Raw genomic sequence first — 27670 nt, 5'->3', positions numbered from 1 at the left:
ATGTCCGGCGTACTGTTGGTTAAATAATTAGAGTCCAAAGTACATAAATAAGTTAAAAAAAAAAAAAAAAAAAAAAACAAAAAGACAGACATATGAGTCTGAATGTGTAGGTCTTTTGTTATAGAATTTCCAAAATAAAAATGTAAACTGGAGTTAAGGTTGGGTTATGTCGCAATGTGTTGACTGGTTGGTGACACGTGGAGAGAGCGGGAGAGCCCTCGATCTCCCAAGGCGTATTATCGTCTGTTGTTGCTCTCTACTTTGTTATGTTGTGCCTTCCTCATTCCTCTTATCGAGACAAGAGCACAAAAGGGCCACGCATCTCCGCAGTAGCAGAGCCCCCAGATGAGAGTAAGAGAAAACCCGATGCGAAGGCAAACTGCTAACTGCTAACTGCAAACTGCAAACTGCAAACGGGGATAATAATAAAACGAGATATCTCAAAGTACGTGGGCGGTCGTATTGTTAGCGCAACGAGTAGAGGTATGCGCGCGACCAACAGTACTAAGGCGCTTCTGTCTCTTTACTTTACTTATGCTTATACTTAGGATCCGCTCTTGCTGTTGCTCTTTCTGTTTCTGCACAGGCAAACCGCGTATGTGGTGTCCAAGGATCGAGGAAGCTAATGTAAGAAGTATACTCTCTACTCTTTTTTCTTTTCTCTCTTTTCTCTCTTTTCTCTCTTTTCTCTCTTTTATCTACTTTATACTTTATACTGAGCAGAGTAAGAGTTGAGATGCAAACCAGCCTACAGATCCACTGAAAGATTCACTTGGATAAAGAAATTATAAAGAAAAAGAAACCAAAGCAAAGTCATCTCTTTTTTTCTTATCTAATTTTTGGTTTCTTTTACAAACAACCTTTCAATCGTTAAACTTTAAATTTGGTGGTTACTTTTTAAAAAATATATTTTCTCATTTATTAGTATAAATATAAAATTTTCCTACACATAGTAAGGCGAATTATATTTACCAAGAGTACTAAACAGTACGAGTGAGGAGCTTGTATGTAAATCCTCGTGTGTATCAACAACCAGCAGCTAAGCACGAGCTCTGTTTATTCTTCTCTCTTTTTATTGCCTCGGGTTTTTGTTTTGTTTTATTTAATTTGTTTGCTTGTCCTCGTATCACCCCCGCAACCGCGAGAAGACACGCAAAAGAAAGAGCGAGATAGGAAGGGCCTTTCAAAAGCTCATGCCGCCGGCCGCCGGCCGCCGGCCGCCGCCGCGATAAACATGCATTATTTTCCGTAAGATGGAAGTTAACCGTATACGCAAGCGCAGCGCTATCGGACGTCCGATGCCGCATCTACCTTACATTCTACATTGTCTTTGCCTACGTGCTTATGTATAAAGGGTTATCTCTTGTCACACTTTACTACTTATATACTATGCTCTACCCTATCACCCATTTTATTTTTATTTTCTTAAACAAAAATTTTACTACCTAACCAGAGATTAAATAATTAGCGAATCGCTTTTTAAATTGTTAATTATCAGTTTCTGATTTTATTTTGTTTAGTTTTACAGTCTGATAAATTATTCTATTATATATTCACTAATTTGTATATGGAAAAAAAAAAAAAAAAAAAAAAAAAAAAATATATATATAGTTTTATTTATTTATTTAATTAAAAATGGAGTCAATGTATGTGTGGTTTATGGAGAAACAGTAATTAAGTGTTAGTTTGTAAAACCAGGACTATCGTAGGTCGGCGGTGGGCCGCGCGTAGGTAAAAGGAGGTCTTGGTCGCCTCAGATCTTGTATATTATATTAACGATTGCCGATACACCACTTGGTGATCGTTAGTGACGTACGGGCTCAGAGAACGCGGCGTGCGGCGTGCGGCGTGATGCAGGTTTTCGTTTCGAAACAAAGGAAGTGCATTACTATGACTATGATAAAAACTAACAGACATATATATATATTAATTCTATTCGCTGCCTCTCTCTTGTTTTCATTCATAAATAATATTATGCAAACGTCATCCTTTAAATCACATTTATCTTGGTTGTATAATTTATTATGAATGAAAATTAAAGCTCATGATGATTCCAAATTTATCAAATAACATAATAACAAGAGTCTGGAACATTGATGTTTCTCTACTCAAAAAGAGATAAATTAAAAAATAATGGACTCGTCTATTGCGATAAATAGAGTGATGAAAAATTTTATAATGAAATTAGTTATATTATAAAAATAAATCTAAAAAAAAGTGTATGACCCTTTGGTGCATATCCACTTGTCGGGCTTATATTACGATAACCTGGAGCGTCTGGCATTGGAGCAATTGGCGAAATGCCAATTATCTTTAGCCGAGCCGGTATATAACTTGTAACTCCGAGCGAAGATAAACACGGAAAAAAATTAAAAGGTGGTTATTTATACAAGAAGAGAAGTGGAAAGGAGAGACGCGTGAATCGAAAAGATAAAAGATGTAGACGCGTGTCTGGATAACTCCTTGGTCTCGATACCGCAAAGATCGATCGCTGGCAGGATAAACGGCAAGGACGAGTGGCCTTACCACCTGGGCAATTCTCGGCTCCAGCTTTAGCTCAGTCTCTGCTGGAAATCATTGTCACTTGACCTTTAGTTTACAAGGTACGATCGACGGTTCCCTCTTAACTCCTTCACTTAACACAACCAACCTAGCTGGGATTTTATTTTATTATTTTATTATTTTATTATTTTATTATTTTATTATTATTATATCGGTATTACATGCCAGGAGGAAAGGAGTATGCTCCTTTATTTCACCAGAGCACCAGAGTACAGCAATGCTTTGTCCTGTGAGGAGACGCCGACAATTACGACACCTTTGTTTACTAGCATTCACCTCCTCGCTGTTCGTTGTCGCTTCCATCTTTCAGCGGAGTAACAATATATAAGAGTATAAAGTATACCTTTGGGTTTAAGTTAAAGCTGAGCTTGCCCGCACAAAGCTGATGTCATCGGGGTACAGAGAGTGATCAATTAAACGATTATTCAACGGTATTTTATTTATTTAGTATTATATATTGTATATTGTTGTTTTGTACAAGTGATATTACCACTGGGACTGGTACGCAGGTGCGATAATCGGCCACTTCAATCGCCAATATATCTTTCCCACGATTCGGTATTTTATTACTAATCACTAATCACTTACTCCTTTGACAATCACGTGTTTGCTTCAGATTTATTGATACTTGTTTGTTTATGTACTTTATTTAATACATATGTCGAGAAAAATAACTCGATTGTTTTTTTTTTTTTTTTTTTCAATTAATAATTTATATAAAAGTTATTTGGTATCGTTATCATTTATCATTGATATACAACACATATGTACAAATAATTTGAGAAATAAAGGATAAAGTATAACCGAGTGGAAGATAAAGGTGATGGTAAAAAAAAAAAAAAAAGGTAAAAAAAGACAAGGTGTCACTGATATAGTTGGCGGTGACAGGGAAATATATTATGTAGATTGTAGAATCGGGCGTTAAGCGCGTTACTTCCGAGCGCGCGAACCGATAAATTGGTCTCGCGCGTGAACAAGAGATGCGTCCTTTTGCACACAATTTCCATCCACATCCACATCCACATGGAGAACCACATTTGCGGGTAAACCAGCGGTATCTTTTGCGTATGCGTTGCGAAAATAAAGTGTTGCTCTGGATTATTCCCCGTAGGAACGGTAGTAGCGAGAATAAGAAGGCCTTATTAACATTTCGCTGCATGGGATTCGCCGGGAGATTAAATTGACAGTAAGGATTTGCGAGTCGTTTGTTACCGAGCTGTCCCCGGTCGGGCGGCGCGCGCGCTCCAAGAGACTCCCACAAAGAGCCAATCTCTCTCGAGTCCGAGCAAGTTCCAGGTTCCAAGTTCCGAGATCTTCTACTTTTGCATTCGGTTTATACTTTTGCTCTTATAATACACAACGAGGATGAGGATGAGGATGAGGATGCACTCGCCCGATCCGATCGGCTCTTTCTCTACATAACCCATGTTTCACAATGTACAACACACCCGCGATCTCCCTAACATATGTGAATATTTACGCGTACGCTCGTCCGCAAGATCTACGCGAGAATACCAGCCTCTTCTCTCTCTCTCTCTCTTTTTTTTGCTCTTTGAGGTGTGCATTCTCATCATAAGGATATATGTGTTGTTTATATTTAAGGAAATATCTAATGTATAATAATACGCTGCATAATATTTCATTGAATTCTATATTTTATGTTCACGGGGGTATAAAATAATATCTGATAGGACAAATTCATAGAATACAACAAGGTATAACCAAAGATTTTTAATTTTAACGCATTTTGCAAAAACTAATTTATTAAAAAAACAAACACAAGTGTTTGTGATATTCTTACAAAGGAAAACATTTGGTCCGGGATAAACCGGTGGCCTACTGTCGACGGGATCTATTCCGAGAGCTATTTTCCGCGTTCGTCTGCGCGACGCCTATATTCTCGTCTTATTAATGCTCTTACTCACGTCGTTTCTCTTTGCTCTCTACTTACGCTGCACTATTATTATGTATATATATATACATATATATATAATGCAAACAAAAATTTTAATATGTCGTGGTATAGTGTATATCTAATATAATATATATGATATATAATGTAATAGTACTATAAAGTCGGGTTATAAGTGAGTACCGGTAGATTAAAGCAATGTAAGTGTACAAATATCAAGAGGGAATAGAGCTAAACGGAGCTAAACAGCTGCGTCTCGCCCGCGCTAAAGCTGATGCTTCATAATAGAACACGGATAAACGCTCGGCTAACTGTCACCTAACGCGAGAACATCGTGGATCCCATAAATTGTCCTTTTTCCTAAACACAATCCTACAGTTTTTGTCACAACTGTTGTTATTATTATTATTATTATTATTATGTGTAAGTGTGCTTACTTACAGGCTATTTATCACCCCCGACTAACTTAACTTTGGATAAATTATTCTATTTTCATTATTTGTTTATATATTTCTTTACTTGGTTCCTTTTTTTGAGATTCTCCCGGTACTTATCATCAAAATTCTTCTGTACTTGGTGCGCAGTATGTTTAATTATTTAGGTCACGTTAAGACCTTAAAAAATATTGATGTTTTACATTATATATTCAATACAAATTTCGTAACATGAAACTTTTCAAAAATGGAAAATAAATTACAAAATATTATTCAAATTAAAGAAAAAAAAAATCATTACACTTTTAATATCGATTGATATATTTAAGTATTCGCATATTAATTAATTTTTTTCAGATTTATTTAATGTTTCATTCATATAAAATATTATTGAAAATAAACATTGAATATTAACGATCAAATAGTAAAAAAAAAAAATTTTAAGTCATTCAGTAAATATTTATTAAAATAAGAATGAATCATTTATTCATAAACGATAGCTTTGAAATCTAAATTGAAATTTCTCATTTGATATTACTAAATCTTAGTGATGATCTAAAAATAAATAAAATCACTGTTATTTTTAAATATTTACATTAGTTATTTGTAACAATGATAGCAAAAGTGAACTAACAACAACAAAACAAATTATTTATTTAGAATCGAGGTCAAAAATGACATTAGGGTCACCAGGGACTTTTCCGTCGTCAAAATGAATGCAACAGTTTATTTAGTAATTGTTATCGTGTTATGCCAAGGAATATTGTATCAACTGAATATTAGAGACAATACCAATTTGTAATTGGTTATCACTATCGCTATCTCAGAAGTTGATTGTGTTATTATTTCTTCTGGTTTTGTTTAGATTGAAATTCCAGAGACTATAACTTGTTATTAACCCGGATAATTTAAATTAACGTTGTACTGATGATTGCTGATGACAAATGTACCGCATTTTCCTCGTGGTTACCACCCATTATTGCTATTATAATATATTAAGGATAAGGAAATGATAATAATAATAATAATAATCATCATCAAATGACCTCCGAATAAAGTATAATATCAAAAAGAATCTCAACTGTTTAGCTCGGTTATTCGGTATCTTGGATCGCGAATCGCGAATCGCAAATTCCAGGCGTTATCAAGAGGCGACGCGTTTTGCGGTCTAGAAACTCGGTCAAGTACTCTGAAACGAGCAACTCCTATGAGAAAGGTCGGGCTCGCGGATTCTCGGGCTGGATAATAAATATTACACCAGCTCATTTAAATCCAATCTTTATTTTTCATTCGGAATTAACTGGCAATTGTATAATATTGTATGGTGCACTGCACGCTTTCAACCAAAACTACTTAATATTTTTATTAAAATTCGCATGTTATGTTATATTATGTATTTGATTATTTTGCCCGGGTGTTTACAAAACCCACGTGTGAATAAATGTTCGTTAACATTCTCGAGAATGCTGTAATCATTGTCAACGACAAGAAAATAATATCCAACGGGTATTGTAATATAATTTTCTTTGAACATTAGGATCTTCAAGTTTGTATTTATTTGAAAAAGACTAAAATTTTTTATTGACAAATAATATCAACAACAATTTATTAAATTAAAAACTTTCAAAAAATTTTCCTCATCTGTCGCAACAACCTGAAACGTGCCCTCAAAAGATCGCGTGGGTGCCGACGAACCGGACCTGTGCCTCTTATATTTGGGCCCGTGCCCGACTAAGCTCGCGTGGGTGTGCGTATCCAGGAGGGCCGCTAATTCATCTCACTAAATAAAATGATAACTAACATACAACAACAAAGAGAAAAAAAATAATGGCATCTACCATTGAGCATCGTGGGTGGGGAGTCGATAAATTCGTTCCATTGATAATCCCTCCCCCCTTGTCACCCATCACGTCATCCTCTACAATAAACTAATTAGCATTAAGAACATAAAAAAGTCATAAAACACAAACAAGTTGAGTAAACGGTATTTCATAATAACAAAAGTCAACTCAACTCAACTGAATATAATATATAAAAAATAAAAGTCTTGGCAACTCATTGAGCAGAGACTAAGAATCCTATCTTCACGACGTTGACTCGGGGCACGCGCCCAAGCACCCTCCCCTCCTAGGCAACAACCTAGGGCCCACCGACATTAATCGTGTATCGTGTATCGTGTATCGTATATCGTATATCGTGTATCGTATATCGTATATCGTATATCGTATATTGTATATTGTATATCGGGCCTGTTTCCCACCACCAGCATTTGATTACTCCGGTCGCCCACACTAGTCCCCTCTCTCTGTTGGAACCTCTCCCACTTTGCGCACGTGCTTTTCTTTATACAATCCTCTTCTTCTCCAGTTCTTATTTTCTTCTCTCTCTCTCTCTCTCTCTCTCTCTCTCTCTCTCTTTTACTCTCGGTCTGTGATGGGTTTAAAGAGGAAACTTGACAATACACTAGTTTAAATTCCCTCCTTCCTCCTTCTTTGTTGGTGTTTCACGTGGGCACCACCGCAACTTAACGGCGACCCACACGCGGTCATACTCAGAGCCTCCTGCAGGGACCGTCACGTGGCCCCTCTCTTCGTGGTCCGCTCGCGCACGACTCGCGCCCGCGCACACACCCTCAGTCAGAGACGAACCGAGGGACCGGCTGCCGACCGGGACGACCGGCTCTAAATATTTACTTTTTTCTATTTCTTCGACAAACAAGTGCGTTCGTTATTTTGTACAAATATAGAAAATATTCTCTGTGTGATTTATTATTTTTATTACCACGTGTGTTTTGTATTTCTATTGGTGCTACTCTCGTCAATTATTAAACCTTTATTATTATTAATTTTGACGTTTCTATTAAATAGTAAATAATAAATCAAAGGAATTGAAATTCAAATTGTCATTTTTATTTTAATTATTCGCACAGTGTTATTATTATTCTTTATATTCCGTCACATGTGTAATTGTGCTGCTGTGGCTAAATGTGTGTCACTGTGCCAACAAATTGGAGTACCATGAAAATTCTCCACCAACGCTCGCATTAATTCGTCGGATCAATTCATATGGTGCTTATTAATTATATAATTATTTTATTTTATTATTTGTTCCAATGATTGTGGATTTTTTATCCATTTTTATTTAAGGGTTTTCTGTTAAAAATTTTTTATTGTTTGTGTTTTTATGAATTTTTACATTTAAAAACAAAACATTTTTTTCATTTTTTCAATTAGTATTTAAAAATTTTTGACACACTGAATACTTGAAAATAAAAATAATATTAAATAGTGGGAGAATGTGTCAAGTTAAGCTGATAACTTGAGAACAAGCTCGCGGTCCCTTAATGAAGCGATTCCTATCGTCCCGTGAAATCTGATAATTAAATCAAGTCCTTGCACGCGATATTAATCAACCGACTGTCGGCGATACGAGTGACTTGTATCCCTCACGGCTAGTGGAAGAAAAAAAGGGCCAGCTGATGACTAGTCATGTGAATTTTGTTTCTTTTTTTTACATTAATCTTATAATCTTATAAAACAACAACAACAACAACAACAACAATCAAAATTAAACTCATTAATTATTGATTATAATTTTAAAATGGTGATAATAATTGTTGATAATTTAATACAAATAAAAATGTTAATTTCGTAAGAATCGAACTAATGGCATAAAGTCGGTAGCCACAAACGGAGAAATAAAAACAATAATAAAAACATAAAGCTCTTGCATTTTTCATTCTCTCCTTTTATTTATATTAGTTTTATTTCTTCGAGGCCGCTTTATATTTACTTAATTTTTTTTATACCATTACATTTGATTCAATTTCGCAATGTCATTAACATAATAAATTCCTGACGGACGCTAATTAACGAAAATTTTTTAATTTCATCTTGAAAATTTATGAAAATAAATTTATAATAAGCAGAATTAAATTTTCTATTGAGAAATGATAATAATAATAATAATAATAATAATATTTAAAGTCCCTATCCCGCGGAGAAATTACCGTGAGGCTCGCCGATAATTAAGAGCCGAAGTGTGGGCGAGTAACGGGTGTCTTTAGATTCACGTCAACTTTCGAGTATATTTGTATGTATATTAGTGTAGAGTTTCCAGGGGTTTCGAGGATACCAGTCTAAATAATTTAGCTACCGACGGCTCAATTAAAATTAAAAAGTTTGTTTTATTTAATTGGAGGCGCTCAATTTTTTTTTTTTTTTTTTTTTTATATTTTTTAAATATTTTTATATATTTTTAGTATTCTTTTTGGTTTTAGAAAGTCACTTGAAATTTGAGCCTGTGAAAGTTAAAATAGTTTTTTGGATTAGGGATTTATAAATAGAAGTTTTTTCTTTGAGATTTCAATTCAGAGCTCTGGATATTTTTGGTTCAATTCTTACAGAAAAAAAAATATACTAAAATTAATTTTTTTATCAACACTATTAAATTTGCTATAAAGAATTTTCAACAGCTGCTGGCCCTTTAAAAACTTAAAGTCCCTTTAAACTTAAAAATAAATTTTTTTAGCCTCTTCCTTTCGTAATATAAATGTCAAATTTAAATTTAAAGCCAGCAATGATAAACTCTAAGAAAAAAAAAATCCTTACAAGATCCTTGAGATCCCCGGAGAGTTCAACCCTAAACTTTGACATTTGCAGCACACGTTCTACTCACTTGCGCTCATACTTGATTTCCTATCACAATACTATACTCGTAGTCAATTTAAAAGTCCTCGAACGAAATATTCTTAAAAAATTTAACTTCCTTTATACATCTATAGATTATTGAATGGCTTTCTTGAAAAGTCATAAAATAAAAATAAAAGTGTCATCTGGATAATAAGGATTATTAATTTCACAATCCTTAATTAATAATTACAGAAATAATTTAGGTGGCTTTAAAGCGTACTAATGTAAGTAAAGAAAGATCTATAGAATGACAACTAATTATCAAGTAGCTCCCGGGTATCAATTCAATCGAATTAGAGCCAATTATCCAGTGGAAGTTGTCGCCCAGGCGTAAAGAAGATCGATCTCTGTGTTTGCTAATAATTGATGCAATTAATTTAATTTTTTTTCACTCATGAGAAAGATCGCTTATATTAATTTTAATTTATCTGATAAAAAAAAAAAAAAAAAAAAAAACCCACACTATCCTGGAACAAATAATAAATTAATATAATAAATAAATAAAGCTTTAATATGAATATAGTATCAACTTATTACTTTTCAGGAACCGATAAGATTGTCGAGGCGTTAATAAGTGAAATAAAATAATAAAAGTATAAAAGTCATTTTTAAATTTTTATTTAATACTCGAGGATTTATCCGTCGCATCTAGTCACAAGTCATCGATCAAAATATATAAATATATCTATATATATATATAATAATATAATATATTATCAAGCTGTGATACTTGGCAATTAACGTTGAGACTTGATTAATAAGTGCCAGAATAAATAAATAAGTGCAATCGAATAAATAAGTCATACTGATTTTATGGTTATCGGTACTTTCAGTGCTAAATTATTTTATAAAATAATACAAACTGGAAATTATTAAGAAAGACATAATATTTGATATTATATATAAATTGTCATAATGGTTATCTTGGATCCCGAGCAAAGACCCGAAAGGCAGCACTGTGGTCGGCGAATGTGCGCCATTTGCCGACGCATCAAACGCGATAAAGGTAATAAATAATTGTCATTATTTTTATTATGTATGGTGATAAAAAAAAAAAAAAAAATTATTTTTTAAAATTTTATTAAAGATTCTTCTTGTTTTGGGTAAATTTAACTTGATTCAAGAATTTTTCTTAAGCCAACGGATTCTTAAAAGTTTTAAAGTTTATTTTCCTAAATGCTACCTTAATTTACCGTAAAATTTTATTAAACGACCATCTGGATACAATTATACCGAAATTGCATGTCTTGGGGAAATGACAATTAATATGAAACAAATTACATAGCAATTTATTTTGTAATTAATTTTGAAAAAATTATGATAATAAATAAGGGTTGTTGCGCGTGGTTTAAATATTCAAAATTAAATGTAAATGGATATAAAAAATATAAATAATAAAATAAAAAGTGGGAAGAGTTTAAAGAATCAAAAGAATCTGGGTAGAATCGACTATTCTAGTCCAGGCGGTGTATTGTTTTCCTCAGTGTGTTTGTTGTCTTGAGGACCCCCGTGGCCACATGGATTATTCATCTCGAAGTTCTTACTTGTTACTTCTCATACTTAGTACCTCCTCGTACGCACATCCTCATATCTCGAGGATGCGTCATGACGAATCCGAGCACCGTCGAATTAATAATATTAAGCTGCATTTAATGTAATACTGTATTGAAAAATTAACATTTTTTATTTTATTCCAAACAAACGTATATTTTATGATGATTAATGATTAACGATCGCTTATATTAGATTATACATATGTATAATAATAATATTATTGACGTGAGTGAATTGTTGAAATAGGCGCATCTTAAATACTGAGTTGGAGATTAAAAAGAAAAAAGTCATCAGGCTTATTAGGTGTGAGTTTACAAGTCCCACAATTAAGAATTGATAATTTAGGTGTGTTTATATTTATTATTCATTTATTTTTATTTTTTTCTAGACATTTTTGTATTATTAAAGATGTAATTAAATTTTGAGCCCTTCCTACGTTAATAATAATTTTAGATCTTTCGATTTTTCATTGACTTTTATTAATATAAATAATGAATTATTAAATGCATCTAACACTTGTTTTTTCTCTACGCAATATAATCCCACTAATATTTATTAGTATAATAAATAAACAATTTAATATTAATAGTTTTAATTTATTAAAAATATAAATAATAAATAATAAATAATAAATGTATATAGATATTTAAACTGATGCAAAGTATGATCAAAGGATTTTTTTTATCTAATTTAATCATCTTACTCAAGATATGGCTTTATTTCCCTGTGGCAATTTATCAAATGTCTGAATATTCTTTATCCTTTCTCTTTATGCTTTTTTCTTATTATATCCAACACGTTCGCCAAAATAATTACAATGATATTTATATTTACAAGTCAATATTTATCCAATTTTTAATTATTATAATTTCTTATCAATAGAAAATTTAATTTTATTTAGAATGAATGTCAAAACTAAAGTAAAATTGTTATTATTTTGATTGATAAAAATTCAAATAAATTAAAAAATGAAAATAATTAATAAAATATGGAGAAATAGGAAATAAATAACGAAATAAATAACTGAGCGATTGGTGATTGATAATCGAGAGTATTAAGCAAATGATGTTGATACTAGTATTAGTATGACTATAAATAAATCCAAAAGAAATCGAAACTCATTGAGCGATAGAATTCATGTGAATGAATGAATGAATGAAACAAGAATCAAGAAAATAAAAGTCGAGTGTAGTGGCGAAGGGCATGCGTGGGTGTTTAGTGTTCGGTGTTCAGTATCAACCCACTCGTTCTATCATAATATCGATAGACCTCCGGGACGGCGTGCCCAACATAACCATTCGCGCATAGCGCAAGGTTGTCTCGCGCGATCTAAACACCTATTTGCTATCTACTATCTACTATCTGCTATCTCACATCTCTTATCCCTCGATCTTGTCGATTCTTTCACTATTCTATTCCTACACTACATAATATTTTAATTTATAATATTAAGTAGCTAAATCTCCGATACTACTGTTTATATACTTAAATATACTAGATAGTAAAATCGTTTAATTTATATTCATACCGCGGTCGTCGGTTCGTTGCACCATTTTAATTTTATTATTTAATATATTTTACTATTACTATTACTATAATATAGTTGTCGGTAAGTTGTCGCCACTCTAATTCATTAAAATATCTCAACTGTCGTTGTGTTATATTATTATTTCATCATAAAATATTTAACTTTTAAACTTTAAATGCCCACACTTAAAACCCACACTATTGATGTACGCACTTTAAGAAATTGTCTTTTTTTAAATCAAATAATTAAATAATTTTTTTCCAATCTAATCTAACCTATTTCCAAAGCAAGAAACAAAGGGCGTAGCTGAATTTCTACTTAATATATTTCAAACAAAAAATTTTGCTCATTACATTACAACAAATATCACGGGAAAGAATTACCTTACCCAGCAGCGCAAAGGCGTCGTCTCGCGCCAAGTACCCGTTCTCTATCTAATGTGAAATAATTCACCTAATTTCGATACTTTTTATCCTGATCTTACTCCCCTTAAACAGAGACAATAATAGTAAACGCCTAATTTTTTTTAAAAACTCCCGCGCTTCCCATTAGTACTTATAACAAGCTGCAAATATTTGTAAATACACCCACTAATTATAACTATAATTGTTGTTGAACAATGGATGACTTTCTCAACAAACGAGTCCATCAGACAGCTTGGCGTCGGATTAAATATGTAGTAGCTAACTCTGATGTCTGCTAGATACTACTACTAGATATAACTTGTGCAAAAAAATTACCGCATGCTCAACTTTTTTTTTATCAACAACAGTAATAATAATAATAATAATAATAACAATATACAGACATAGTAGACGATAGAAGACGTGGTATATCCATGAGAAATCTGATGGATTTAACTTGCGTGCGTAGACGAAAACTAAGAAAAGTTTAAAAAATTAATAATTTAACTCGGATGCTGACTTGGTAAATAAATAAAAGTCGACGTACTGGAGATAACCAACTCAAAGTTGAGTCCCGTACGATAATTAATTAACTTTTGATCTTGTAAAAGTAATATCCAGAGTCTGCGTCTGAGTTTGATCTCCAGGCTGGGTCCGTGTCTGAGTTGGAGGCAAACAGTAGCTTCTTACATGTTACATATATTCAGTATAATGTATATATATATATATATGTATCGAGTCTTAGTCTTGCAGAGGCAAAAAGAAGGAACGAGCTCCGTATCGGTTGGCTGGTTTCCACAAATGGAATTGGTTTCGCTGCCAGAGATACGATCGGTAGGATGGGATGCCGTGGAAAAACGCCATAACTCGGATCGTATATGGCGGCAATCCACAGGTGCAAGTGCATTCAGAGCCAAGTGTCCTTCTTGCATTATCTGCCCCTCAACTCACCACGAATCAGAGATCCCACCTCCGGCTGAGCTTGAGAGGTCTCTCAGAGGAGGAGATACCACCCAGTCCCCCTCCTCCCAAACCCTCAGACGTCTGCGTAGAATCTCAATTGTTTTCGTCTCTCACTCCCAATTCCAATTTTTATTTATCTTTAGATATATCATTTCTGTAGCTGGTTTTTACGAGCCTGATCTACAGAATTTACACCGTGTAATAACTTTTTGGTTCCTTTTTTTTTCTCAAAAGTTAGGATAAAAAAAAAAAAATAGTCTTGATTCTTTTGGAAATTATTATTGTTCAACTTCTAGTTAAATTCTTGGTCAAAAGTTGTCACTAATCATCCATATAATAGAGGATTGAGGATAGCACGTGTCCCAGCGTTTTGTTCTCCAGTTGACGCAGTACTCTCTAGATCTAAGATCGTAGGAGTAACCAGTACCCGTAGGCTCACAGCTCACGGCTCACGGCGCACGGCTGTCAAGCCCACGTGGTCCACCTACGCCCGACAATATATATTACTGTTTAAATGCTCGAGAGATAGAAATCCTCAACAGAGCAATCTTAATATATATACATACACACAAACATAAAGAAAGAGAATGTACACTATATTCTTCGGGGAAAGGTACGACATTCGGTTAATAATGAAAAAAAATAATAAATCCAGTAGAGTATTTAATATTTAATGTTAAACATTTGAAATTTAACATTTTAACACAAAAGAGTCGGATGAGAGGGAGCTTCGGAGGGCCAAGAGACTCGTCGTTGCCCTGAGTCACGGACCGCGACTTTACTTGCGACATAATACAGGAAATCGTTTCATATTGTTGGATGCTGGACGCTTACTTGAGTAAAGAGAAAGAGGATTTAATAAAATAAAATAAAAATAAAAAACAAGGCAGAATATGTGGGTGTATATGATACATGGTCAAGCATTTGTATGAATAGCTTTTTTTTTGCTCACCTCAATGGGCTTTTGAATTTTTAAACGCGAAAACAAGTACCCTAGAGATTACGATTATGTTTATAATTAACATAACAACTGTACATCCTTGTTAATTTTATATCACGTGTAACTAATTAATTAAGAAAAATAATTTTTTAAAATCAGGATATTGTTTGTCTTTGGGGTACAAGTAAAAATCTCTGTCTGAGTGACGGGTGACTAGGAATTTTATCAGGTGAAAAGGAATTTAATACTAAGAGCTGTTAGCTTGAAACAATGCCAATATGTCGTTAACTTCCGCGCGACACGTGTAGTAATTACCATAACACAAGTACAGCTGCTTGGACTTTATATAGAAAACTCTCTAGTTGTAAACTTAAGCTCTCCGCGGTCTTATTCCAGTCATTGGAAAAATTCTAAAATAGAATCAACACCCGAAAATATACGAAATATACGTCTCAGAAAAATAGTAAAAAAGTCACAGTAGGGCCGAGGGCAAAGACCTTAAGTGATGAATTATTTTTTAAGATGCGGCAAATGTTGTCATTCGTTTGTCATCAAACTTATGGTTTATGCTCCAGGCTCTATACCCAGCATTATTTTTTTTTTTTTTTTTTTTTTTTTTTTTTTTTTTTTTTTTAAACAGAGTCTCCTTCAGGGAATACGGGCTGATTTACTGGGAATAAAAGTAAGGACTCTTGCTGATTTATACCGACAAACTTTGTATATTTAGTAAAGTTGTTAATTCTGTTTTTTTTTTTTTTTAGGGATCATAACAAACGACGAGTGTATGCAGAAAAAAAATTAACTTTATTAAAGAATTTTTATTTTTCTGTGTGTCAATAGACTTTAGAAAAATTCTTTTTATAAAAATCAAATAATGGCTATAAAATTATTTATATTTATTTATTATGTCTTATTTTAGTAGGTCATGTAAATACAATATTTTTATTTATCTAAATAATATTTATTACTCCTTAAAATAAATAGCCCAGAAGATCATAAATTATCGCTAAAAATTACATTACTTTTTTTCTCATCTCTACCTTAAATTTAACACTCGTTATAAAATAATTTATAGACAATATTAAGATATATAAATATGAAAAAATACATAAAGTTTATTAGAAAGTTTTGTAATAATTATTAAAAAATTAATAATAATTATTAAGTGGTCTATTACATATCTCGTCGGCGGCGGTAGTGGCAAAGTATACATATCCGTACATATTAATTATGTAAGGTAATAAATTGATCGTTTACACGGTGAATAAAAATATAAATAAAAATATAGTTAATGTAAGTGAAATAAAAAACACGTACGTTTCAATTAAAAGGCGTGGCGATGGGCGGAGCTTGACAATACACTTGCAGGAGAAATCGCATCATATTAACGCACTCGCACCCGCACCGTTCCGTCTTTTTGATCCACTTTACATCATTACTTATTGCTCATTACATTTTATTGACTAAATATAAATTTGAATCACAAGTTGTCAAATTTTTTAAATTAATTAATTATTATTATATATATATATATAAACTTAGACAGGTACTGATTTTAAAAGGAATTTTATTATTAGAAATAAAAAAAAAAAAAAAGTATAGGAACCCTTCCGTGTTATCTCTCCCCTGTTTACAGCCATAATAAATCACAATCTGATGGCATTGAGCCGGTTAGTGGGTCACACTCATGTCATGTTAATTTCGATGTGAAATCTTAACGCCTCACTCACTACAAACTGCTAACTGCAATCTGCAGCGAGCAGTTGTTGAGTATCCAAAACACTTGATGCATCTTTAACATCCACGTATCCGTCACCTACTCGGCTCGCTGCAATTTATACAGACGTTAAATCTTAAACGGGGCTTTTTTTTCCTCTCTCCTTCTCTTTTTCTTTTTGCCTCCTCGGCGCTCAACTTTGGGTATAAATAAAATAAAGTAAAATAAAAATGAAAAAGCCTGAAGAAAAGTTGATTTAAAAAGGATTTTTTTTGTCAGGTGTCAAGTAATTTTTAGAAAGTTTGAAATAAAAATAAAAATAAAAACAAGAATAAATTTTGAGGATTGAGGAACAGATGAACAAATGAACAGATGAAGGAGACCAAGGGAGCGGACAGAAGACAGAGGACAGTGAATTCTTGAGACTAGACACATGGGCTAAGGGGGGAAAAAATTTGAGCGAAGGAGGAAATAGCCGCACAAGTAAAGCTATCAGCCAAGTCGCGGTGTTACACCAGCACATATAAGCATCAAGAGTGTTAGATCTCCGGGTCTAGTCCGCGGAGCAGCGGCTTTATTTATACCCAAAGCTCCGTATTATTGGATCACCCCCGCGACACTAGCCGGTGTGAATATGTGTCTTATCCGTCTTTCTATTTCGTCTCTCACTATACTATGAATATATCTGATAATAATCATTATAATAGTTTTAGTTTTAGTTTTAGTTGTCTTCTCATTCCACGACACCCAGAAATAGAATCATCACGAGAAATAACAAAAAAACCGTTCATTCCTACCCATCCTTAATCGCTTTATTAATATAAATCACCGGTTTTAAGCATTTATATGCCTATTGCGTCCAATAAATTTATTTTTGGTCTTAAACTTATAAATTTATTATTTAACATTTTAAAATCAACTTTTACTTATTATAATTATTGCGGCCAAACGGTTAGAGATCCAACAAAATTGATAAGGACCTTTTTTATAGAAAATTCAAATTTATAAAAAAAAGGTCTTTTATTATTTTTCCGTATCTTTAATCCTTAACCCATAATTTCAATTTAAAATTAAAAACTTGAAATACACTTGAGTAAAATATGTATGTTTGAATGTTTGAATGTGTGTAAAATTCCTGAGGGTGATTTATTCTGCAATCTTTAAGAGTCTTTAAAAAGGCAAGTGACTACCGACACGCGAGCGTCTTACTCGTAAAATCGCGGTAAGTAATTTCAAAAGAATCTTCTCCCGCCCCCAATTTACCAGGACTGGCATTATATTTATATTTTTTTTTTTTTTTTTTTTTTTTTTTATCGGGTTAGTAAATTTATTTTTTTTCTTGCCCATACTCAGTTTGTAAGAGTACTCGAACACCTCACGGCATCTTGTGTGGTCGGGGACAATTAATTCCAAATTAACTTGTATTAAATTCTTGTTGATTTAAAACAATTTTTATGTATGCTCTAAAACTTTTTATAAATAATTAACAATAAAATTTATTTAATAAATAAATAATTGATTATGATTGATGAGGGTGATAAATCAAAGTAATTTAGAACAATAGAAAGAAGGAGAGTAGAAAAAAGGAATAATAAAATGAAGAGCAACGTCGGGATAAAGAGATTTAATATTAGTGGTGTCTTCGGATGAAGCTGAGGCTCAAAAGAATAAGAATGAGAATAAGAATAAAAATGAAAAGAAGGAAGAGCTAGTACGGCATCAAGCGGCTTATAAGCCCTACTGGGTACAAATTAACACACAAAGGGAGCCGTAGATATAAATAAATACAGTATAAGTAAAGAGTTGAGGCTGGAAGTTGTGCCTCGGAGTTTGAGCTTGTAGTGGGGTTGCATAAATTTTAACCAAAAACAAAACCAATCGGAATCGAATCAGCAATCTGAATTGAAAGTACCTGCCTGATTTTCCATCCACCTTATTTTATTGTCTTTCCTTTTACATTATCACTATTATGATTATGATTATTATTATTATTATTATTGTATAAGATGCGTGGGCTGTCAGATCTATCGATAAACTTGAGAATGAGAGTCAAGGACGAGGAACAATTAGTCTCCTGTAAATAATTGGTTTAGTTTCCGATATATTTTTTATATAAATTATTTTTTATATGCAAGACATAAGAAATAAAATGATAATTTGTAAAATCGAATGGAGCAAAATAAAACCCGAGAAGAGATAAGACAAGAGTGTCAGCTTGTTAATGAACAAAATATAATGTAATGCACCTGAGAACAAACCGCCGGTAAAAAAATTAAGAGATCCCTTTATCGCAGTTGGATGATTCACCTCCTGGCTCTCCTTGGCTCCTTGGCTCCTTGGCTCCTTGGCTCCTTGGCTCCTTGGCTCCAGTAGGCACAGAGAATAAAAAATAAAAAAAAATCCATGTATTTATAAAGTGTATATGTATACATATAAATGTAAAATAAAAATAAGTGACTCGTCGTCGTACAACGTACAAGCGAGATCATTATCGCGGATCACGGGCAACTTGCAACCGAGTACTGTATACATATTACATTAACACGAGTAGAGTGTCTTATTGCCGACACCAATATCTAGAGCACCTTCTTTTTGGCAATAACAAATTTTTTAATTAACTCGTAGGTGCCAGCCAGCCAGCCAGCCAGCCAGCCAGCCAGCCGACCACGCCGCTATTTTTCATTTTCATTATTATTATTATTTTTGTCATCAACATTAATGTTTATTTTTTCCTCTTTTCTGTTCCAGCACTCAAAGTTAAGTTGATGCTAAGGAGGCCAATCACCCAGTTAGTCGCTCAGGGTATTATGCCATGTAAGTATTATTATCACTATTCAAAATAAAAAAAAAATTTTCAACAATTGTAACAATTAATACACCAATTGAAATTAAACAAGATCCAATAAACTTTATTAGATTGTTCAATTGACAGTTAATTTTTTGTGTTTAAATAAATTGAAACAAATTAGATCAAGTGATGGAGACTTTTTAAAGCCAACTGGACTAAAAATATTAATATTTAGTGAGCTTATTAAGAAGTAAACTTTATGCTTTCCGGAAAGATATACAGTAATAAAGAGATAGAATTAAATATGTTTAAGGAATCATTGATGGTCTTGTTGACAATTCATCGAGCTATTCGGGAGTAATTTACCGTCTTACTGTCGTAGGATATTGTTGTACTGTCCCTTTATATCTCGGTGCGTCATTGCGAATAAAATGAGGTCGGCTAGTCCAAAATTTCTAGACTAAAATTTATGTTTCCTAGAGCTGTAATATTAAGTTATTATTTTCCATACGGTCTGCCTCGTAAATTATTAACGCAGTTGGTTCTCCAATTATTTCATAAAAAATTTTCGGCTTTTGTTTTATCATCAATTAAATAAAATTTTAATATAAAAAATAAAGTAATGTTAAAATTTTTTGTTTTTTTTTTATGTAATATACAATTGCGTTTAATAAAAATATCCGTCTATTTATAATCAGAGAATGTAATTTTTTATGTTATACATTTTCTTAAATTCTAGAATTAAAAAGAAATAATGTATTTATAAGTTGTAACATTTAGGTCAAAATCTATGAAAACGGTATTTTAAAAATATATATATATATATATACATAATAACAATAACTGATACAAGATGTGTTTAAATATTTATAACTCTCAGAGCTAATTTGAATAAAATAAATTATAAATATTTTCTATTTATTTAATATTAAAAACATATCCGTTAATTTGTCTCAATCAAACCCACGTAGTATCTTTCTCCTTAATTATAATAATAATATTATTATTATCACATATTTTTGAATTAATTTTTCTGTTTATAATAAATATAATAGAGAGAATATTTCGGGTTGGACGAAAGATAAAATATAATTAAATGATTTTATCAAGGGGTTTTATTCGCGCGTAGTTTTGGCACAACATGTACAATGTAAACTTGAATATTATTTTTTATTTTAAATATTATTTTTATTGTAGGGTAATAAGGTAGTTAATTAGTCACAGTTGTTAATTTGAATAGCCCATTATTTATTGTAATGTCATTTTTAAAAGTCGAAGCTACATTACCGTGATTAGTCACGGGTTATATTAATTAGATAGAACTAAATAGAGATTTATTTTCATAAGCTCAAGTTATTTTATCATTATAATTTTCATTGTTATTATTAAAAATGTTTAATTTTTAAATAAATAAATAAAACGTCTCATTTAGAAACTAGATATAATAATAAAATCGTCGACAAGCACAGTAATTTCTCTTTCTACGAGGACATAATACAGTAATAACACATAACATGAAATAATAATAATAATAATATAAGAGGGCCAGCGAACTCATCGGAATAACTTATACTCGCGATCGCCGTCTACGTCGGTTTAATATACATCAAAATTGTTTACTAACGTCGAGCTAGACTAACAGATTTATACTTCACCCTCAATATAATCCAGTTGGCGTACTATTTATTATTACACACATATAATATGGTTTATCCAATTATGCGACGAGTATGATTGAGTTCTCAGTAGTACCAAAATTCATTCTCATAATTACAATTATAAAATTTGAATGTTGTAGCGCCGAAAACGCCACCAGCCTTCCATGAACAGCGAAAACAATTAGAGCGCGCCAAGACAGGAGATTTATTGAAGGCCAAGATACAGCGACGACCCGGTCGAGACGAGCTCGTCAGGCAGCACATACTCGAAGATGTCGGGCATGTTGATCCGAGTCTCGCGGAGAGACAGAGGATGCTCAAGAAAGCCAGGCTCGCGGATCAGCTCAACGATCAGCTCAGTCATCGACCTGGTCCGCTTGAACTTATTCAGAAAAATATTCTTCACACTGAAGAACCCATTGAGAGGGCAGTCAAAGGTATTATTATTACATCTAAATAACATTTTTAAAATTTGAAAAATTTATTTTAATAAAATTTTTAATATTTCCAGAGGGCCACATTCCCTTCAAAGCAACCTGCGAAGGCCAGGTGACGAAACCCCAGCCTCCAGACCATTACATCACCTTCGAAGATGACTCTCAAAGTTCTGAAGGCGTTCCCTCTCCGCCTATCGAGTCGAGAACCGACGTTTTGGAGACTGCGGCGACTTCTGCAGGAATAGTCACCGTATCTCTGAGCATCCCCACAACCGGAGGTGCTGTTGTTGTTTCCTCCACGTCCCCGGTTTTTCAGCAAGCCGCTGGAACCGACCAGACGATACAAACCTTCGCGGAACTTTGCAACAGTGTCGTCGGTAATCAACAACAACAACAACAACAACAAAAACAAAAACAACAACAACAACAACAACAACAACAACAACAACAACAACAACAACAACAACAACAACAACAACAACAACAACAACAACAACAACAGCAGCAGCAGCAGCAGCAGCAGCAGATTAACCAACAGCAACAGCAACAGCAGCAGCAGATTAACCAACAGCAAAAACAGCAGCTAAGCCAGCAACTTGTACAGCATCAAAGCCAACACGCCTCGTCTCAGGTACGCCAAGGTTGTTAAATTTAATTGAGGATCCGACGGTATCTCCTACTCGTTAACCCGGGGACACTGGAATCCCTATTTCGTTTATTTTTCGAGCGTACTCTCGTTTGAAAGTCGCGCCTCCAAGACGATTTTCAGTTTACGATCCAATCTCTATTCACTATTTAATTATTTTTTATGGATCGATTTAATGGTTCACTTTAAATAAAATATTTATTATAAATTTTTCAAAATTTTGATTTTAAATTTATCAAGATAATATATTTTTACCACTTAAAATAGAGTTGTCGTAATTTGGATATAAAACTCAGGTAGTTTTATATGATTTAATGTGTTATAAAAAAAAAAAAAAAAATAAAAATTTACAATCAACAGGCTAGTCAGACGAATGGACCCACCACGACTTTGTTGCCCCTGGCGCCTGCACCTAGTCCAATGTCACTGGGCTCGACGACGTCCAGCCTGAGTCCTCTCTCAAATATATCGATAGCGTCACCGCCGGCACCTCCACCTCAGGCGATAACTCCAAGGCCTCAGCCCAGCCCGATATCCGTCACCGTTTGTCAGCGTAGCGACGCGCCTGGGAAAGACAAAAATCGTAAAAAGTCTAAGACTAAAAATCAGCCCAAGACTCGTACCATCAAGTTTCATGAGTACAAGGTACATAATACTCATTTACATTTTTTTTTTTTTTTTTTTTTTCAACAAAGAATTAATAATTATTACTGTCGATATCTGGTTAACTGTGATTAATATTATCCGAATACTTTCTGAAAGATAAAATTATTGTTGTTATTGGGTAGTATAAGTGTAATAACATAAATCTTGAGGTAACTCGTAAGAAATTCGGTGGAAGAGATGCCAAGAGCCATTTGTCCAGGTTTAAAATTTCATAAGATAACGTTCCTGGTGCAGGAGTAACAGTATAAGAATATGTTAGTTAGTAAGTGGTGAACCAGGCCACAAAAACAGATTAATAACAAGTACAAAATAAATAAAGTTAATCAAAATAAAAAGAACCCCGTGAATTTTAATGATATACGTATTTATATATACATATATGCTGACGGCGAAACACTAAAACACCCGGTAAAGATTTTATTTTGTATATATGTATGCAGTAGGTATATGAAAGAAGTGCCAGAGTAGAAGCAAGATCGTATCGAGTGATTAACTCTCGCGATCTCTTCGGGAGTGTACGGGACCACCTCGTTAGCACTGAGTAATTCGAGCACTAATTGCCCTCGTGAAACCCAAACACGCGGATCGTCAATGCTCCAATTTTAGGACTAATTCAATACAACGGATTAAGACAATTTTCTCTTGTTGTTATTATTATTATTTTTATTTTTTTAAATGTTGGCAATTTTATTATTATTGCTTGTATAAATAATTAAAATATATAATAATTATTGTAGAGTTTTTATGATAGTTGTAATTTTTAGTGAGCGGAGGATAATTAGGGAAAAATTTGGATTATTTTAAGGAATTTTTAGGAGACAATTAAAATACCGTTTTTTTTTTATTTTACAAGTTTCTTCTCTGCTTTACTAATTACACTGAAATACTAATAACTAATATTGTTGTCAGGGGCCGCCAAACGCGCAAAAGCCATCGGTATCGTGTGCAGCCTCGAGTCTAGGATCCGGGGCACCTGGTGAAACCAGTTACGAGCTGCTTCTTCAGCAACAGCAGCTTTTCTTACAGTGGCAACTTGAGCTGCAGCACAAGGTACCAGTGAGTGCGAATTAATATTTTTAATCATTTTTATACATCCCTTTAAAGCTCTTGTTATTCTTCCAACAATAATTATTCATGATGTATTCCATAAGGTAAAACTCGACAAAATTTGACAGACGGTCCTTTTTAACTTTTACAAACTTTTTTCAAACTCTATTTACTTAAATTAATTCCGCTGCTTTAAATAGACTTGCATTTATAAATATTACTGAAGACTTTTATTTTTAAAAAAAATTTAAAGCTTTCCATTAACACACAACTAACTTGTAATTACAATTTTCAATTTTTTTTTTTTTTCCCCATTTATATTATTTAAAAAATAATTAACAGTTTTAAAAACTGATTGATGTTAATTTATTTATTGAAACTTTTTTATTTCAGTACCCGAAAATAATTCTTCCGGCAGCGCCAAATCCATTATCGCTAACAAGCAGTGGTAGCGACGCGGGAAGCATCAGCGGAGGAAGTGCGAACGCACCGAGTCCAGCGCCATCTAATGCCTCGAACAATCCCTCGGAACAGCCACCGCTGAGGCCGCTGGGAAAGCTCGAGGACATGAAAGTCAGCGATCTGAAGATTGAGCTCAAGAGGAGGAACCTCCCGGTTTCGGGTTCCAAGCCACAGCTGATAGAACGGCTAAAACCCTTTACGGAGAGCTCCACCAATTTGTCCAACTCAAATGGCCCGATAATCACTCACATGGGACACATATTGATGGACACCCCGGGACCTATCGCTTCTGATGACTCGAGTTCTCAAGCTAAAAGTCCTGGCTCTCCGATTAAGGATGAACCTCATAGTCCAAGGATTGACTCGCCACATAATAGCGAGCATGATGATCCAGCTAGTCCACCTGGTAATTATTTTATTAAATTATATTAATTAATAATAATAATAATAATTTTATTTTTATTTATTAAAAAAATAATTTTTCAGGTGACGACATAATAAAAGAACAACGTAAACGAATTGAAGAATTACAACAGCAGTTGTACATGTCGCAGCAACAATTACAAAAAATCCGTCAAACTCAACCCTCGACAGTCCGGGCTGAGAAATTGGTCCTCCAACAGCACCTCCAGAATAAAATGCAGCAACAACAATTAGCTCTTCACTTACAGCAATTACAACACCTACAGCAGCAACAACAACAGCACCAACAGCAACAACAGCAACAACAACAACTCCAACAACTCCAACAACTCCAACTCCAAAAACAGAACCAACACCAGCAACAAAATCACCAACAACAACAGCAGCAGCAACAGCACGTTGCCTTCCAGCAGCTTAATGCTAAAGCCAGCCTCGCAGCTTTTCTACAGTCACAACCCAATACGATACTTGACTCTGCTACTTTGACCACTATCAACAATAAAAAGAACCAAGTCAAAAATAACAATAACAACAACAATATTAATAATAACAATATTATTAATAACAATAGTCACAATAATAGCAATAATAATAATAATAATAATAGTATTAGTAATAATAATAATAATAATAATAATAATAATAACAATAACAACAACAACAACAACAACAACACAACGGTGCAATTGCCAGCCGCGATAGTGTTGAACTTATCAAAACCTACGAAGATTAATGGCTCCATATTGGGCGCACTTGTTGCTCAAGCCCAGCAGCAACAGCAGCAGCGTCCTGTCAGCACTACTATCACTTCTATTGAAGATAATAAATCACCCCCGCAGTATGATGAAGCTGCTAAATTATTAAAGGTACTTTTCATTTATTAACTATCATTTTTGATAAAATATTGGAGATTAACTTGATTAATGAATTTTTTAGGTAAAAATAGAACCAGTTCAAAAGAACCACATAAAGAGCCAAGTTGTAGACGATGTTTTAGAAATTTTGATAAAAAATGGGGAATTACCACCAAGCGCAGCCCAGGATCCAGCGACTCCAACGACTCCAAACCGGCAAATTCAGCAGAACCTGGTGTTTTCGGCGCCAGCGGACAGCGCGACCCAAAATCTGGTCTTTACTTCAAACCCCATTAGTCCAATGGCAATGGACGTCAGCCAGAGTGGGTGTCCATCTTCCCCAGTGTCTTCTCCCCCGATTCCTCCTCCTCTTCCACTGGCTACTTTTGCAGTACAGTTACCCAGTGCATTGCACCAACATCAACATCAGCATCAACACCAACACCAACATCAACATCAACATCAACATCAACACCAACACCAGCACCAGGATGAAATTCCTGGTTTCACCTCGGATTTACTGAATTCCAACAGCGATCTGGACACTGCGATGCTTCTCAGTCCTCAGTCTGTCCAGCAGAGCTCTCCAGATCCACAACCTCCTCAGGAAGTAACTTCTTCCGACAATGCCAATCTTGACCTCAAGGTAAGTAAACTAATTTTTTTATCAACTGTTGATAAATTCATTAAAACTGATGGATTTTTAATTTAAAAAAAAAAAAAAAAAAAAAAAAACAAAAAAAAAACAGGAACTGGGCTTGGATTTGGAGACCCTGGACACAATGGACTTTGGGCAGCTGGACTGCGACCTCGGAGTAAAAATAGAAACACCCCAAGAGTTGATGGACCTTGGAGATATGCCGATGGACATGGACGACCCAGACTGGCTGGACTCGCTGATGCCCCAATCGCCTCCAACTTTACAGCCAACGAGTCAGTGTACCAGCCACCCGTCACCAGGTTGTGCTCAGTCAACGGTGACTGACCTGTACGACCCTCTTCTTGCCAACAGCCAGGATCCCTTCGACCTCTTCTCCGTCATGGAAGACTCTGATTTTAAAATGTCTTCAGACCTGTCGCTGACCTGGGACAAGCTGGACTTTGCGACCTAGCCCACATTACCCCGGTTTTGGGACCTGACCATTTGTACTTAGCACTAGCGTGTTCATTAACCATAATGACATAACCACAAATTACTATTGCGTGTCAATGGTCTGCCGGTGCTCTTCTAAAATGTACTTATAATAATTATTTTATAATTGGTAGTCGATTACTAATTTATTTTAATATTGTATTATTATTAAAAATAATAATAATAATAATAATAATCATTTTATTTATATTTTCAATTTAAAATCAAATTATATTTATAAAAATTTATTTGAAAAAGAAATAAGAAAGATATTTTATTTATAAAATTGGCCAAAAGCTCGTGGACCAAGACTGCAAGTGCGCGTTATTAATTAATTATTTATAATTGTATAATAAAAAAAATTTATAATTGTAACTAACGGATGAATTTTTTGCAATAACAAAAATTAAAGGGAACAAGAGAGTTAAATTTTCGAATGACAAAAATTAAAAACAAAATTATTTTGTTTTTATTTTTTAATTTAAATTGATTAGAATGAAATACTTGTACGAGTGTTGACGGATTAATTTAAAATCCTCCAAAGAAAAAAATTCCTCGAGGTTTTAAGAGTTAGAAACACTAGTTAGCCTCCGTGTGTCGCTTGATAATTGATAATTGATAATAATTAAATTTAAAATTAATTTTAATATTAAGAGTGTACTAGTATAAAAATCTAGATTAAAAATCCTGTAAAATAATCAAAGATTACGAGAGTATAATTTTGCCTTGAATTTAAAATCGTCTTCCGACGCGTTTTTATCCGAGTATGTGATTACCAATTGTAATATTGTAGTGATATTTATTGAAATTATTGATAATAATAATAATAATAATAATAATAATAATAATAAT

The 27670-nt window shown here is 33.5% G+C and overlaps 1 protein-coding gene across 14 annotated transcripts in view; it reads left to right on the top strand.

Moving 5' to 3' along the window:
• Positions 1-26956, top strand: part of LOC123266189 (putative uncharacterized protein DDB_G0282129) — a 98211-nt gene extending 71255 nt beyond the window's left edge. For 4 of the 14 annotated variants that reach the window (XM_044730250.1, XM_044730248.1, XM_044730249.1 and 1 more), the window contains 10 exons: positions 19454-19519; positions 21292-21588; positions 21663-22036; positions 22142-22219; positions 22595-22879; positions 23810-23956; positions 24341-24815; positions 24896-25698; positions 25769-26332; positions 26436-26956. In XM_044730250.1, coding sequence (XP_044586185.1) covers positions 19454-19519; positions 21292-21588; positions 21663-22036; positions 22142-22219; positions 22595-22879; positions 23810-23956; positions 24341-24815; positions 24896-25698; positions 25769-26332; positions 26436-26798 — 3452 coding nt within the window. In that variant the 3' untranslated portion in view covers positions 26799-26956. Of the gene's footprint in view, positions 1-10385; positions 10606-19453; positions 19520-21291; positions 21589-21662; positions 22037-22105; positions 22220-22594; positions 22880-23809; positions 23957-24340; positions 24816-24895; positions 25699-25768; positions 26333-26435 lie in introns of those variants that run through there. The other 10 variants (XM_044730245.1, XM_044730251.1, XM_044730247.1 and 7 more) reach the window with 10 other exon arrangements.
• Positions 26957-27670: the final 714 nt, after the last annotated feature.

Source organism: Cotesia glomerata, linkage group LG5 (assembly GCF_020080835.1).
Source record: "Cotesia glomerata isolate CgM1 linkage group LG5, MPM_Cglom_v2.3, whole genome shotgun sequence".
NCBI lineage: Eukaryota > Metazoa > Arthropoda > Insecta > Hymenoptera > Braconidae > Cotesia > Cotesia glomerata.
This window is presented reverse-complemented; position numbering and strand designations above follow the sequence as displayed.